This window comes from Rhinolophus sinicus, chromosome 15 (assembly GCF_057876585.1).
Source record: "Rhinolophus sinicus isolate RSI-liver-muscle chromosome 15, RSI-T2T, whole genome shotgun sequence".
NCBI lineage: Eukaryota > Metazoa > Chordata > Mammalia > Chiroptera > Rhinolophidae > Rhinolophus > Rhinolophus sinicus.
The window spans coordinates 13,924,119-13,941,523 of NC_142515.1; the positions used below are offsets into that span (position 1 = coordinate 13,924,119).

Below are 17,405 nucleotides of genomic sequence, written 5' to 3' on the forward strand. Positions count from 1 at the left end.
TTGAAAGTGAAGTATAAGCTTAATACTAACCTAAAACTGTCTAGACAAAGGGAACATTAATAGATTCTAAAAAATATTTTTGGATTTTTAATGTACATAAAAATACACACTGTATGTGTGTTTGTGTACAGTATTGAAAAATTATCAGGTACATCTGAGTTAGCAAGTTAAAACTGCATAAACTTCTTTTAGAGAGTGAAACTGTTTATATCCTTAAATAGGAAAAGATTAAGCCAAAACATTCTTATCCTGTCCAACTGGAAATGAGACATATGATAATGAGATTAAAAAACGACTATGGCCTGTCCTTCATAAAAAAGAATATTAACATTATACATTCTTTTATTACAGAATAACATTTTTTTTGTGTGGAGAGAAAAGGTTTATGAGGTAATTATACATAATTTTAAACATGATTCCTGTACATTTATATTTCTCTTTAAAATAGCTTTAGCAGGTTATAAATTAAGTCAAGTCTTAATGTATGCATTTCCTTACTTCAGAAATTTAGGTAACCTGTATAAAAGAAGAGAATAGTATGTTCAAAACTGTATTTCAAAAAATACATAAAGAACTGGGCAGATGATGGTGCTTAAAAAATTACACTTCAAATTTAGCACTGTTTTTGAAGGGGGAAAGGTATATTATGCCATATTGTCTATAAACATTTATTGAATAAATATGGCTCGCCTGATTTTTTTTGAAAAATCTTGTAACCTTATTAAATCACGAACAGTTGAATAAGTTTTAGTAAAAACGAGAATAGGCTTTCAAAGAGTTACGAAGAGAAATTATGACTATAAAAAAACTTTCAGTATCTTTTAGTGACTATAGCTTTTGGGTTTAAAAAGAAAACCCAAAACAGTGTCATCAAATCACTACATGTTTCAGCCTTAATATTTTAAAGAGGAATATATTAGCATATACTATATATATTAATAGCATGAAAGTGCATCATATGGAAATTTTCACTTTGAAGGCTTAAAAGTGATTTTTAAAACATCACCATAAATGATCATAATTTAAATTCTGAATATGTGAACCAAAAAAAACCCAAAAAATCTGTATTTTATGCTTACAAGTGAAATGTGAATTTCTAAGACAACATGCATACCCATTCACATCAGCTTCAGCTATCACAATTAATTCTTTATCATTAAATAATATCACAAACAGTACTGTGTCCTTACATCCCTTTCTCCTTGAAAGTCGTATTTCTGAGGACTTGTTTGTTACTTAGTAAGACTGTTCATTCAGAAAACAGTTAAAGGAGTGCGTCTGTATGTCCTCAGAGCCTCTGTCTTTACCTTTTCCTGTACAGTTATAAGGCGTTAATAATGGTATATTAAAATAGCAAATAATTTATAATAAAAATAGATAATTCTCTTTTAAATATATCTCTCAACTGTGAAAACTGCAGAAGAGAACAAAGAACATATTTACCACCCAGGTACACTTTTAGTTTCTACTGTGATGAAAAGACTTTTTTTGGGGGGAGCTTAAAATAGACCTTACACCTTGAATGTCAGGCGTCCTTATACCAACATGTGGATTGGATTTTAGGTTCTCTTTACAGTTATTGTGAAATTCACACATTCAAATGTGCTGCTTGCTATTAATAAAGGTAGGAAACGTTAGTTAAAATATTTGGTATCATTGTTATCCGTAATCATTGCAAATTATCTCATGATAATATTCTATACTATAGTGTGGACTTAAGTCTTACGCCAAATAGCAGCATAGATTACAACATCGTGGTTCAAAGAATGGTCAGTGACTGAGCTGATACACAGCCAGAAGGAAGGCATTTGTTCACAATAAATAAATAAGGATCAGAGCTTTACTTTAGTATCAGTTGCTAGAACTGAGCAGTGGGTTTCTTGGTAACCCAGAGGCAGCAGGAAAGCTTCTTTCGTAAGGTGCAGTGATGGTGAGGATGGACACAGGCGTTGCCAGCTATTAGGTGGGTGCAAAAGTCGTTGCGGTTTAAAAGATTAAAAATAATTGCAAAAACCGCAATGACTTTTGCACCACCCTAATAGCTTGCTAAAATACATACTTGAGCTCTACTGGAGCTGAGCAACCGTGTGCACTGGTTATCTGTAAAGGCTGACTGAACAAAATTCCCTTCATCATGCAGGCACTGCTGTCTGCACTACAGTAATAAAGAAACACGCTGATAGATACAACGGCTTCGGGTGATAAGCAATCTCCAGGAACCTGCAGGGAGATGGTTGGCTGATTGGAAATGCTCTCTATTTCTCCAGATGGTGTCTGTCCTTGAAGAAGCCATTCATTGCCTGGAAAATAAAAAGGTAAATTATTAAGACTGTATAAGAAAAAGTGTTCAGTAATATAATACGAAAATGCAAAACAATCTAGGGAGTACAAATGTATGTACAACTCTGCAGGGACTTGCAAATTGAGATTATGATGAATTATTGAATATGAAAAGGTAATAATAAAAAAAGTAACAGTTTTTAGAAACAAGTAACACTGCATATATTATTCTAATAGGTTCAGAGATTTTGTCTACCTCTTTTTAGTACATAAAACTCTTCCAAGACTTAAGGACATAGATTATCTATATAACAAAAGTCTACTAAACCACTAAAAATCTTTAATCTTCTAGTACTAAAATATTTTAAATGTCTTTATTCCTGCAGTGCCTTCTGGCAGAAGGCACACACGTGTCATATGGAGGAAGCACGTACTTACAGGTATTCAGCTTTACAGGGGTTAGATATCAAGAGCCAGCATTTTGAAATGCAGCACATGCTCTCCTGCCATCTTAAACAGAATACACTGAACAAGATCTAATGACTCATCAATGATGTGGGGCCATTTGCATAAAAAACGGAACCATCTATTGAATAGTGATGAAATTCTATGCCTACTTTTTGGCTTCTGTCTCTTTTGACCTCAGTCATCACCCAGAGTACCTGCCTCTACTGGTCCTCTCCATCTCTTTAGTTTATTGCTTCTAATATTCTGTTGATTGAAAAATCCAATTTGAGAAAAATATGTCAGGTAAGAGTCAGGAGAAGGTGAAAGGTAAGAATCTAAAGAGTTAATTTAAGTCCAGAGCTTTTATGCAGGAGCTTGTAAACAATTCTTTTAAAGTTCTCTTTAAAATTCGTTGGCCTTTGCTTATTTCTGGACTGAGGAGAGTGTTTCATTTTATTTAGTGTTTGGTTTTTCTAGATAGCAGATTGATGGGGAACTTCTTATATTTTACGTCAAACAGGAAAGTAAATTGGGCTATTTTAATGTCCAATTCTAGAAATAAAATACAGAAAATGTTTCTTCTGATATTTTTCAGATGTATCACACATGGGATTTGTGAGGTTATAATATGCTAGTGGTGTTTTTATGCGGTTGTTTTTTTTTTGGCTTAAAACCTTCACATACACTGAAAACTTTAAGTTTATACAGACCAAAATTTAGTTAAAGTGTTTCTGTCTCTAAATAACTGGTCAAGAAGAAAAAGTCCTTTAATCGTAGCTGTATAAATGTACCCTATAAAATAATTTTCAAAAACCTGAATTAGGATTCTTGCCTGAAACCTTTTTTGTCCCTATACAATAAAAATGGAGCCAATATCTTGGACAAGTGATAAAATAGCTAAGAATTTGCTCTATATACTACTTTACTCTCCTTTAATACTATCCATATTTATATTCCAATGACTCAATATCAATTAATTTGTGTTTGACAAAGTAGAGTTATCATAAACACATTAATGTGTCAATATCCTATTTAAAAAATCAATACACTGCTCTTTAATTTTATGCAGAGAAGTTAAATTAACAGTGATTTCCAACTGATGCAATAGTTTAGACTAATGGACGCAGGCAGAACCGTTGAACTGGCAGTCGAGAACTGACTCTGAGCCAGCAGAGGACTGAGGAATGACAGGGTTTGCGTGCTCTTCTGTCCACAAAGCTGGCTCCCAACATCCTCCTGTACCGCACCGGCTCAGCCCTCTCCCTTGTGGGGAGTAGGAGGGTGTTTCCCCACAGGCTCAGTCAATCACCCCAGGGCCAGCCTCCCAAACCGAGCAGTTCCTCCTGGCTAGACTACGGAGATCTGTTCTTTTGGTGTGGATGCCGCCCTGAGAATGCTCCAAGGTAAACGGCATAAAGCCTGGATCTGAGTCACGTACAAAAGAAAAGTGTGTGAGAGGGCACGAGGGAGGAGGAGTCGGGGAGGAAATGGAAGATTGAGTGAGAACATGTGAAAGAGCGTGGGAGACTAGGTCAGAGGAAGATCACGAGAGACAAGAAGTCAGATTTACTTCTGGACTATGAATATTTTACTTTAAAATTGTGTCCATTCTGTTAAAGATGTTGGAAAGCACTGCTATAAGGCAGGCAGTATACTGACTCCTTATTATAAATTAGTAAGTTCACAATGTGATTCAAACACACTTCAAATCTGTACATAATTTGCAGTAACTGAATCCTTTGAGAATAGACTCCAACAGGAAGCATTCTTAGATTAAGTGATCACCAATTAGGGAGTGAGGGCAAGGCTCTGCCTGGATTCTGACCAATAGTAATTCATTTGTATTTAAATTACATACCCTCCAACAATGTTTTATTCTTCTACTTGAATGACATACTTTTAAGATACGGCTTTGGAATCCATTTTCTTGTAGTAAGCAAGGAATGGAGCTCAAATTCTACCTCTGGCATCTCTAAAGAAGAAAATGCAGCTTCGGGCTTAATAACTGGTAAGTCAAGTCTTAATGATACTACCACATTGAAATAAACAGCGATTGAAAGCTCTGAAGCATTTGATAGATGCTATCTGGAAAAGTAAAGAATAAGAATGAAACAACTGAAGAATTGAATTGGAAAGAGCTTATGTCAAGTTACTTCAGTTAAAAGAAAGGCATATGTTTTTTAAAAATGTCATACTCAAGGGGAAAATCAATTTAATTCTTTAGAATAGAATCTGTGATTTCCATTGCTATATTACTGAAAGGTAGAGTGGTAAACACAATTAATACTAAACCAGTGTTCCACACCTGAGTTAATTACCTGCCATTGTAGCACCCCTGCTACTTAGCACTGTTCAGTAAATACTCTCCCTACACTGCCTGCCTGCTGTGGCTCAACTTGGCTGGAGGAAAACGGGGGACTAGCCTGGCTTTCAGTTCATGACAGCTGGCCTCAAGCTGTTCAGCAATCACACCGTATTTCTGTATTTCCCTCGGGTAGTCACCCTCCCACCCTCCTGGATGACCCTCTTTTCAAACCTCCAAAAGCTTCTCCCTCTCTCTCTCATTCCCTCTCAATTGATAGCCTTACTTCCCAATGTACTAAGAAAACAAGCATTTAGAAAAAAGCTTCCACAAGAACCTATTCCCCCACTCACCCATTTAGACCTCTGGGTCACCCTTGGGCCATCTCTCCTTCCTGTGCGAACGTTGTCCCCGTCCAGGCAAAGGCCAGCCTTCTACTTGTGCACTCATCCCACCCCCTCTCCTATGCTAAAGGATACCCACCCATATCATCAATTCCTTTCTCTCTTGGATCTTTGCCATCATATATAACATGCTGTTCTCTCAACTCCATTTTCTCTCAACTCCATTTTCCCTTTCTAGCAGCTGCTCTGTTTTCTCTTATCCCGAAAGAGTTATCAGTATTTGCTTTCTCCAGTTCCTCTCCTCCTCTTTTTTAACCTCCTCTAATCAGGCACCTCCTCATCCGTCACTCTGAAACAGCTCTGGTGGAGGACATTAATTAACCCTTCGCATTAAATCAATGATCAGTTCTTAGCCCTCATCAATAGCACTTGACACAGCTGGTCGCTCGCCTTCAACCAGCTGGCTCCAGGAAAGGACCCTCTTGGTTTTGTTCCTACTTGCTTCTTCCCCGGCTCTCCCTCCTCTCGTTGATCTCTATGTTGGAGTGTCTCAGAACAGTGCCACTCCAAGTATGGTCCGTGGACTGGTGCCCATCCACAAACCGTGATGTATGAAGCACAGAAATTGAGAGTAAGGTTTAAAAACTTTTATAACATCCAAATGTGTAACTGGTGGCACTGAATTTATATGTCTTTTTTAAAAAAATAATTTCGTTTTTAGGGCTAGAGCTATTTTGAGAGGGAATACACAGTAAAAAAGACACTAAATAAGAACAAACAGAACTGGGTTCAAATTCCATTTTTTGACCTAATTCAATATATGCCCTTGAGCATTGATCATAATGAGCATTTATTATAATCACTTTATCTCTTTGAGCCATTAGTGCCCTCGTTGATAAAATAAGAGGTTTAGACTAGATGGTGTCCTTTGGCGCCTTTCATAGCTCTAACATTCAAGAACCTGTTTTTCTGAGACTGCAGAAGTCTGCCTCAACTGATGGACTTGTCTGGCAGCAAATAGGGGCAGTTAGGATTGGGTAATGTTGGGTGCGTTACACTGCTCTTTACTAAAACAGGAAAGAACCTCAAAGACTAAAGAAAACTGCTAGCGTGGGGTTAGAGCTGGATCTGTTTTGTTACAAGACCTCCCTCAAATCCTGCCCAACTAGAGAGTCAAAATTCACATAATAAATGAGAAAGATTGCTAGATTTAACATCAAGAAGTTCTGGAAAATTTGCATTTCTAAGACTATTCTCATACCTTCAGCTGTTAGAAACCAGCAACTGGCTACTCCTTCAGTTAGCTTTGCTCCTGATGGGAGGTCTAATCTTAGCTTGAACTGAAGAGTCTGTCCTGGAGATGCGGCCACTGGGGGAAGACTAATGGCTGGAGCCGATTTAGGCAGTTTGGGTACCGTCTTCTGTTCTTCTGCTAGGAACGGGCCATCTACCACAACATTTTCAGATGTGAAGACTGGCAGCTAGGAAATAAGAAAATCTGTTTACGAAAGCACAAGTACTTTATAGCAACTGTAGACTGAGAGTTTATTTTTAGACTTCAGTCTAAAATGGGATTTTATGTCATAGAGCCTCATTTTTCTATGAGGTTCTATCTCAATGAAACAATTGTCATTCTAGTCTGAATTAAAATGTGTTTACTTAGACGTCCTCATGATTATTTTGTAGGTTCAGAAAAATATTTCTTTTTTCTTTTTATTTATTTTTTAAATTTATTGGGGTGAGAAAAATATTTCATCCTGGCCAAAACATTACCAACACTTACAAGTAAAACAGAATTAAATTAATTGTTCAATATGTTTACAGATAGTAGGAAATTAAAATAAAACTTTATCATTTTAAATGTAGTGGGTATAATATACATCTTATAATGTTGATTGCCAGCTACAAGATGTCATTCATCTTATATCAAAGATCTATGTCGAAAGGAATGACACTTATAATGACAATCCGTGTTTTTATTTTAAAACATATCTTAGAAATTCCTATAATTTTAAAAACAATAACTTGCATTTTTTTTCATCAAGGGAGAAACATCAAGGGAGAGCTTGAAAATTTTATTAGAGACCATGTCCATATCTTTAAAAATTGATTAGAACTTATTTTAGTTTCCAATCTTATTTTCAGGGTCTTGAGAAAGTGGCTTCTAGAACTTCCTTTGGAAGATTGGTAATGGATTTACCATAGGAAACAAAGATTACACATTAATCTAAGAATCATTAAAAATACAATAAAAAGACTAAGCAATCCAACCCACATTGTATGTGTGGGTAGTGTGTGTGTCAGTATGTCTTCACATTTAAACACAGATCTGAATCCTCTTTTTCCTTTCCTGAAAGTTCTTTCCATCAAATTCTTTCCATCTTTCAGTATCTTTCTCAAACACTCTCAGCACAAATGGAATTTTTACTTTAGAAATAATAGGATATCCTTGAAACAGACATTCCCTTAAGACTCTTATCTACATGTTTCACTTTCATCACTAGAGATGGACTAACCAAAAGTGCCTCGGTCAGTGCTGTGAGGATCTCAGTAGCATTTCTAAAATCTCCTTTAACTTATAGTTTAAGATTACTTACCACAGAAATCGTTTTTGTTTCTAAATCCATCACTTTAATTTGATGGTTATTGGTGTCTGCTACATATAATAACTGACCATTCTCTCCAATACACAAGCCTCCTGGTTCATTAAAAGTTGACTCGGTAAAACTGGAACTGATATTACTTGCATCTCCAGTTCCTGCTAATGTTGTACAGTTTTTTGTTTTTGGATCCACAACTTTAATCTAAAAAGAGAGAAAAACAATTTGTATACCTGAAGTTCAAGCTCATGTTAGTAGTATAGAAAAGTATAGTAACAAGCAAGCCAGAGAATTTCTGCTTGTTACTAGTATTCTTAAAAAAAAAAAAAATCTCAGAAAAAGAAAAGGCATTTCCATATTTGCTTGAAAAAACCGAATATTCAAATTAAAGTCTAAGGGGAGATACTCCATTCTGACAGCTAAAACCTACGTAAAATCCCCAGTTACATCTTGCCCTCTATAAGCAATCTTTGATGAAATTATTTATGAAATTAAAATTTTTTTAAATGTTATTTTTTTCTCACAATGAGACATAGTTGAACTTTCTTCTCATGGGCTTCTAACATTGGCTGAGGATTTGCTACATATTTTAAACTTAATGATTCCCCATGTATCTCAACTATATTAAATGTATAGTCTCTCATCAGAAAACAATATTTTCCACTGTTTTTTGTGAAAAATAAAAATAGAAATAGTCAATGCAATAGAGACAGAAATTGAAATGCTGCTTAAAATGGAATTATTTGCTAGCAGGCATTGCAACTACTCAATAGCTCAAAATATTCATTTGTTAGTTGACATATTAATTTCTCTGCTACCTGCCTTCTCCTTATTTACTGAATTTGTTACTAAGCAGTTTTGATGGGTTGCAATTCAAAATTCTGGCTACTGCCATTAGGAAATTGTTTATCAGTGCTTTCCCCAGCTCAGAGCACCATCATATCCTCCTTGCAAAGAAAGGACCAAAAACGAACAGAAAAGACTGACTTGTATTATCGTTGTCAAAGACTGTGATTCCTCTCGACATTTCCGAGTGGCAGTTGTAGGAGGCTCACAGATCTTGCAGCACTTTAAATGCCACAAATGAAAAGCAGGGTATCATTTAATTCTGTGAAGACTCACCTTGTGATTGTAAGAGTCTGCTACGTAAAGTAAATTCCTTTTCTTATCCCACGTTACTCCAAGTGGGTGCTGAAGCTTTGCGTCGATTCCTACTCCGTCGACATCACCAAAAGCAAATAAATTCTTTTTTTTTTAAAGAAAAAACAAACAAACACGTATTAAGATTTTTACGGTGCTTTGTCAGGGTCATAAAGTGAAAATTAAGACAGCTGTATATGCTACTTCAGTTAAAGGGGGAAAAGATCTGATTTCATATAAACAGGGCTGGGCATTTGATTCAGACTTCTCTCCATAATCAATATGGTATCTTTCCTTTCTCCCTGAAGCCTTGACATTTACACAGAGGGTGACAAAAAATATATATACAAGTGGACACTTTGGTCAGCGTTGCTCAAGCAGTAGTTCGCCGTAATCAGAAGTGTCTGGACGCTGATGGTAACCACTTTGAGCACCTCTTGTAATTGCAGAAGTCACACGTGACTTGTATTCATCTTTTGTTATTGGTATATATTTGAGCATTACAATTTCAATAGTTTTTTCCTTTCTTAAAATGTGTATACATGTTTTTGGCAGCCTCTGTATATAATCAAGTAGAGTCAGTTTATTTTTCTTAGATGGTTTTGTTACTTGTTTCTTTATGTTCAGATTTCCTTTAGTCTGACTTCCACTTTTAACTTATGGATAGGTCCAAGAACTCTCTCTCTCTCTCTCTCTCTCTCTCTCTCTCTCTGTCTCTCTCTCTCTCTCTCTCTCTCTCTCCTGAATTTTATTAACTCTTCACAATTCAGAAAACTGCAAGCTTGGTAAGTGTCTGGGCACACTGGGCGACCATGACTTTCATTACCATGGGATCTCTTTCTCCTCCTACGAGGTGCTTCACTGCTCCATCTTTCAGTGAGACGGTTCGCACTGTGCTGCTCTCACTATCGGCTACAAACAGGCAGTTCCACGGATCTTCTGAGGCCAGAGAGAGACCTGAAGGTTGGGCAAAACCTGCCTTGTGAGGATATGCATTGTTTCGATTCTCTTCATTTCCACTACCAGCAAACCGAAGGCAGGTTCCTTTTTTTAACTCACTGAAAAAGACAAGTTTATAGGTGAAGTCAACACTGTTACATTGTACCCAATTTAGTTATTAAACAAATGAGTGTAAACGATGAAATCAGTGGTGATAAGCATTGTAAAAAAAACAAACAAACAAAAAACCCTAGTGAGCTTGGCCTAGTTAAATTGTGCAAGTCAGCTTTCCCGATACTTGTTCTAAATCATTATTTATTCACTGTGTAGGGACCTTTCTTTCCTTCCTTCCTTTCCTTCTTTTCTTCCTTCCTTCTTTTTTTGACACACAAAACTGAAACTATTCTCAATGGCCAGAAAGGAAATCACTGAGAAGGTTAGAGTTATAATGATCGCATCACTGATGGGACAGATTTTTTTTTTCTCCAAATGGTCAGAGATAGTACAAGCTGGATTCCACCTTAACTTCTTGACCTCTTCTTAGCCTCATGTAATATTAGGTTCTGAAAGGGAATTAAAAAGATTATCTAGCTCTTGATAGTTAAAGCTTAAATTTTCATTGAAAATGTTTTGTTTTCTTGTACATAGTAGAGACTAGCAAAAGGAATTTAAAAAACATTATTTTGAAAGAGAGCCAGTCAAGCATTACCCATTTTATGAAACTGACATAGGATGATTATGCTTCTTTAACTAATCAATTATACAAATCAATGTCTTATAGACACTAGGGAAATTTCTATTTAAAGGATTATTGCAATGATTCTTTTTGTGATGCAAAGTAAGTTTTATACCTTAGTTTCTAAGTTTATGCCAGATACATTGTAAGGAAGGGAAGAAGCTGACATAGAAAGCAAAATAATCAGAGACTATGTGTATATCAGATCCAAATATGGCACATGTAAAAGACTAAAATGACCATCAATCACTACTGGTGGATATGTTCCCAAGGCTAAGTTAGTAGGGAGCAGAGGATGGAGGCAAAAGGATACAGAATGTATAAAATATGGCCAATTATTCAAGGAACTTATAAAAATAATCTAGTCAGAGAAATACATGTAATAACTAACATGTCAAACAAATGAATTAAAAGGTAATTACTATAAGGAGTCTTAACAAGTTAAAAAGGAGTTCCCTTAATTAAATAAAAGGTAGGGAGAAACAGTAACTTCTAAAATGTTAGGAGTCATTCCCTGTTGAAGATTAGTAATAAATAAAGCATCCTTACAATTATGATACAGGTAAGTGTGATCTGGGTGGACATTTCCCTATTAAATATGAGAGGGACCACTCGACTTATTTGGAAGTTTAGTCCACTCTTGACTATCTACATCCAAAACAGCCATCACTTAGAAAGGCGTATTCTGGCCATCTCTTTTATTTCTTTTTACTGTTTCTCATTGTGTCTCACAGGAAATGTTACTGGTCACTTCACTGTTCAGGCCACTACCATCTCTGGCCTATAGAAAACCAACAGCCTCCTCCTGCTGTCCCTAGTCTTGTCCCACTCCCAGTGCTGACCAGTGTTCTTTCAGAAACACAAATCTAATCATGTTCCTTCCCAGCTTAACACTTTCTATGTAAAATAATGTTCAAATCTCTTAAAAGGGCTCATGAGGCACTTCTTGATCCTGCTTGTCCTGACATCACCAGTGTCGTTTCTTCCCCGGAAAACCTCCACTCTCCCTGTCTCACGTCTACTCCTCCATCAGGATTTAGTTCAGTAGCTTCTTCCAGGAAGCTTTCCTTGATACCAGATCGATCCGGGTGTTCCTTATTTACGTAAGGGATGATTTTGGTTTAAAGGACGACTGCCGTGATTCCTTTTACACACAGCACCTGTACTTCCAACTTTGTCTTGTCTGTTTGCTGATCTGATGCTTCCTCTCTACGCCCACTGAGGACAGCAACCATATCTTTTCATTTTATTCTTAATTAGTGAACATGTTTCATCCCTATTGCCTAACACAGTGCCTAGCATTTAGTATGTTTAATATTTGTTAGATGGATGATTAAATGTTGCAAATCATACAGAACCCCCCCCCCCCCGCCCACACACACACATACACACTATTTGAAATATACCTGGTATTTTGGGTTATCTATCTCTTCCTTTCTACTGATAAAAATAACTGATGACAGGCACATACTTTCTGTGGTGACTTGACAGTCTTTATGGTCTATGACTTTTTCTTTTATTCTGCAAACCCTTACTGGGCTCCTATTATGTACCAGATACTGGGCTAGGTATAGGGGACACAAAAATGAATGAGGGTCCTTTCCTTTAAGAGGCAGTCTAGTAAGAGGAAATAGTTAGGTAAACAAGTACAACCAAGAACAGAGAAAGAGAGAGAGAGGGAAAGAGGTGGGGAGGGGAGCGAGAACGAACTTACCAGTGCAGCAATAACACTGTATGCCAACCACAGATAAGAGTACGGTCAGTTCTACTACGGTGTTAGGAAGCAGAGGAAAGGCTCTATCGAAAAGATGTAAGGAACTCTGTAGAGGCACCACTTTTTTATCTTTATAGCCCCAACAGCAGCAACAAAGCTACCAACATTTACTGTATATGCCAGGCACTAGGCTGAGCTCTTCACACTGAGTACTGATTCTTAAAACAGAGATATAAATAAGGAAACTAAGGCTTAGGAAGTTAAAGTGGCTCTCCTAAAGCTTGCACAGATAGTTAAGCAGCAGAGCCAGCATTCAATTTCAGGCCTAACTACAAAACCTGAGCTATTCACACTCTGCTGTACAGGACTCAAATATCTGAACTAACAATTGGGGATGTCTGAACTACACATTAAAAGCTGAGTGCCCACCAAATGTTTCCAGTTCTCTTTCTGGATGCTCAGGGGGATTGTGCTTCTCAGGTTAGGTGTGGTCATGAGACTTACTTTGGATGATGAAACGTAAGTAGAAGTGACATGTCACTTTTGAGTAGGGGCTTTACGAGCCAGTAAGCGACTTCCCACCTGTCTTTCTCTCTGCCAGGATGACTGGCAAAGCTCCAGATCATGGCTGCTTCATCAGCCGGGGGCACAGAGCAGGTTTGCTCCCCAGCAAACTTATGTGACTGAGCAGAAAATCAACCTTGTCTTAAGCCACGGAGGATCTGGGTTGTGTGTCATGGTAGTTAGAATACAGCCCAGCACATGCTGACTAGTACAGTGGGTGGGGCAAGGATGGAGACTTTGGGAAAGGGGATTCTGTGAACCCCAAGGCATGCAGTTTACCCAGAGAGATGGCTGCCACTTACTTTTTCTTTGGTAGTCTTCCACAGTCCAGCAGGAGTGCCCATATCTGATGAGTCCCTGCCATGGCGATCCACAAAATGTCATCTCTTTGGACCTCTAAACCTTTATAAAAATGAAGAGTAAATATTATATATTTACTGGTATTATATATTTACTGGGATATATATATATCTGGGTAATACAAACATGCCAATGGTGTGAGAAATTTAAATTAAGGGAAGAGAACAATATATTTATAAACATCTTATAGAAGAAAATAAAAATATTGCAATGTTTTAAGTTGTTTTTGAAAATTTTCTGTTTTCCTTGTGAAAGGAAAAGTACTTGTTTACTTATCAATTTACTTGTAAATTCAAAGAAATCCAAACTATTCTTAATAGCAGTATGTTCCTCTCTATCTCTGGGCACAAAGTTTTTAAATATTTGATCTCGTATTCTATGTGATAAAAGAAATGGGATAATACATGGTTTCCAAAGAAATTCTGGCAGTCAAATACCTATCACTAACCACCTAAATTATAAGCTTTAGTAACAGTTTCTTTATTTGAATAATTTCCCATGAAAAAAACTATCTTTTAATGGTTTAAGAAATGTATATTTCTGCCACAGAATTAGCTTTTAGACTTAGATGTACATCACAACTACTATTTAAAAATAAACCAATTGGTTATGAAACTTTTTCAAACAGATATAGTTGACATACAAAAAAGCTGAGTATGGTATATTACAATATAGCTGTTTATCAAAATAATGTTTACTAAAATTAAATAATACGAATAAATAGTTGTAAAAATTAATTTATAAATTATGACAATGTGACAAGGCTCTATTTCTCAAATTAATTCTACTGTTAGAATATTTAAATAGTTTAATTTTAGACGTACTCCGAGGCTACTTTCACATGTAAGTGAGACATTTTAACTAAAATAATTTGGTCAGACATATCTTATACTATAATAAATATCTTGGTAAGGCTATTTTACTTGTATTTTCTTTAACTTGAAGTAGTTTGTATCCAGGAGGAACTCTTCTTCCTTCACTTGTATTAACTTTCAAGTCTTTCAATTTAACAACAAAAATGATGATGATGGTTCTCAATAAATTGTAGTTGCTATGTGCCAAGCACTTTACAGATTATCACTTAAGTTTTCTCAAAGCCCCAGAAGATAGGTAGTGTTATTAGGTCCTTTTACAGGTGAAGAAACAGGCTTAGAGAGGTTAGGTAACTTGCCAGGATCACAGAGCTAGCAAATGCAGAAAATGGAATCTGAACATAGGCAGTCCAACAGAAAAATCTATTTCACACGTTGCCTCTTTCTCCGTATTCTTAATTACTATCCTATGAAATATAAACGAAAGTAGTTTACTTCAATTTAATTTATCAGTCAAATATTTTTATAAACATAAACTATTAAAAGTGACAATGGCGTCCACATATTCTGGGGACTCAGTCTCTGTTTAATCACTCTAAAACTAGATCCAAAGCCTTTCACATGTATTTATTTTGGCCCTTCCATGTGAGGAGCAAAGCGTGAAGGTGACCATGTGTAAGCCAGAAGAGAGCTCTCATCAGAAACCTGTCATGCTTGCACCTTGACCTTGGATGTCTAGCCTTCAGAACTGGAGAAAATAATTTTCTGTTGCTTAAGCCACCCAGTCTGTGGTGTTTTATGGCAGCCTGAGCTGACTAAGACATTCCTCTGAGAACAGAAATGAGATAGGATATCTGCTATCAACACTTATTTAGCATCATATAAGGTCCTAATTTGTATAGCAAGTATGAAAAAGAAGCAAAAAGCATGAAGATCAGAAATAAAACAATAATTAGGAGATGACATGCTTTTAAAACCTCTACCGTACCTTGCCAAAGGAGAGCTGTGCTGGTATATATGTGAGTGAGAGAGTCGGGTCTCTGTTACGTAGTTATCCAAACAGCCCAGTGTAGTACAAATAGGGTCTACTGTGTAAAAGTGAAAGCTTCACTGTGATAAAGTGTGAGAATCTGTTTGGTCTTTGTCTGTCTGTCTGTCTGTCTATCTATCATCTATCTATCATCTATCTATCTATCTATCTATCTATCTATCTATCTATCTATCTATCTCCTTAGAAGCCTGAGAAATGAGAAAAAATATAGAAGTACAGGCTATGTCAGGTCAGGATTCAGGTATTTGGGACTCTACATACCAAATGATGATGATGATGATGATGATGAAGGTGATGGTGAAAATGATAACCATCCAGAACACTTCCTATGTTTAAGGCACTGAGCTAATAAGCACTTTATAGGGATTATTTCCTTTAACAACCTTGGAAGTCTTATTATCATCTCTATTTTATAAAGAAAGGGAAAATCAAAGGGTTAAACAATTTGTTGAAATTCAGACAGCTAACCCTGGAATAATAATCCATGAGTGAGTCTGATTCCAGATTATTAGTGTTCTGATCAGAATGAAGGAATACAGAAGGGAGCCTGCTCTTCTGGCCAATTCTCTGCCTGGCTTGTTCTCCCCTCCCTTCCTTCTGCCTCTACGCCATGGACTCAGTGCACTTGGGGCCTTGAAGCCAGAGCTATCCTGTGTGATGAGAAACAAGGACCTTGTCTAATGTAACCATGGCTTCATACTCTAGGATGCGTGGCTAGGTTCACGCCTTCTGCCCTTCTCTCCCGACAGCCTCTGGAATGGCGTGTGGCTGAAGAATCTCTCACCAGTGTTTTTCCCAGTCCCTTACCTTTCCATTCTTGGATGGTGCAGCTTAGCAACTTCTCTTTGTGACTTGTACGATGAGACTCTGTCTTATGACACTGATAATAACAAACACTGATATGTACTACAGTACTTTCTGTGCCAGGCACTGTTCTAAGTGCTTTCCACGTATTAATGTTCACTAATTCTCATAACAAGCCTTCGAGGTAGGTACTATTGGTATCTGCAATTTAGATGCGGAAACTGAAGCATATTCTAGGTGTTAACTACTAAGATGTGAAATTATTAAGAACTCAAGTGGTCTGGCTCCATAGTCCATGCTTGTAACTATCTTGCCATACAACCTCTCAAGAAGTTTTCACCCTGCCTGATCATTTCACTGAGGCCTGAAGAGTGTGTTCTTACAAATAAAATGAGTTTTAAAAAGATGGCATTTATAATGTCTATCAAACTAACAAGAGTCATATTAATAATTTATACTGTTCATCCTGGATTTTGAAATCTGAAGCACATAGTTGTGTCACTGAGTATGGATATTAGTTTTGTCCCTTCTAAGAAGAATGTGGCAATCATGAACATTTCAATCTTAAATTAAAAGTACACTTAATATCACTGACTTTGAAAAGTCATAAATAAAAAATAAAAAAAGAACAGTGCCAAAAGCTAAAAAGGCTTTGGAAATATTTAAAAAGGCAAAACCCCACATAATTAACAGTAAGGATTAGTGAAATAGTTTCAGAAAACAGGAATAGAATCAGCAAATGAAATATGAAAATGAAAAAATTACCTGCTACCCAGCTTTTAAAAATCCTCTGTTATTTTAAGCAACTATGATCAAAATAGATCCCACTGACTAGAATCCTCTTAACAGCATCTGTGAAATTGTCCATTAGTGTAAATAGTTTTTTGTACAGTCTCTAAACCTCCTACGAAGCAAAGCCTTAAACCTCTAGGAAAAAGCAGCAAAGCCTGTCACCCCTAGGGCACAGGAAAAGTGGAGGAAGGGTAGAAGAAAAAATCTCTACTTCTTGGGGAGGGACAGGAAAAGATCCCATACTGATACCAAGCAGACATTCTCCACCGCTCAAAACCACTCACGGATACAAGGCAGAGTTTGGCTGCCAGAGAAAGAAGGAATAGGAAAAATGAAAAGCTTCCCACCTCCTTTCATGGATGTCTAGGCACACAGGGCCTCCCTAAGATTGAAGCTGATCAGAACAACAGAGAACACTCCCTTACAACCTAGTACAGAATGAGAAACTGCAGTTTATCCCTCAGGGAGTTAAAGTGTGAACAGATAACCACTCGTGACTCTGCCATGCAGGGTGACTGAA

The 17,405-nt window shown here is 36.8% G+C and overlaps 1 protein-coding gene across 1 annotated transcript in view; it reads right to left on the reverse strand.

Annotated features, from left to right (window-relative positions):
• Positions 1–358: 358 nt before the first annotated feature.
• Positions 359–17,405, reverse strand: part of NHLRC2 (NHL repeat containing 2) — a 38,363-nt gene continuing 21,316 nt past the window's right edge. Inside the window, exons 6-11 of the mRNA XM_019725195.3 lie at positions 13,369–13,468; positions 9,940–10,171; positions 9,096–9,218; positions 7,971–8,177; positions 6,635–6,854; positions 359–2,300 (exon numbers count right to left, since the gene is read on the reverse strand). Coding sequence (XP_019580754.3) covers positions 2,047–2,300; positions 6,635–6,854; positions 7,971–8,177; positions 9,096–9,218; positions 9,940–10,171; positions 13,369–13,468 — 1,136 coding nt within the window. The 3' untranslated portion in view covers positions 359–2,046. The remainder of the gene's footprint in view (positions 2,301–6,634; positions 6,855–7,970; positions 8,178–9,095; positions 9,219–9,939; positions 10,172–13,368; positions 13,469–17,405) is intronic.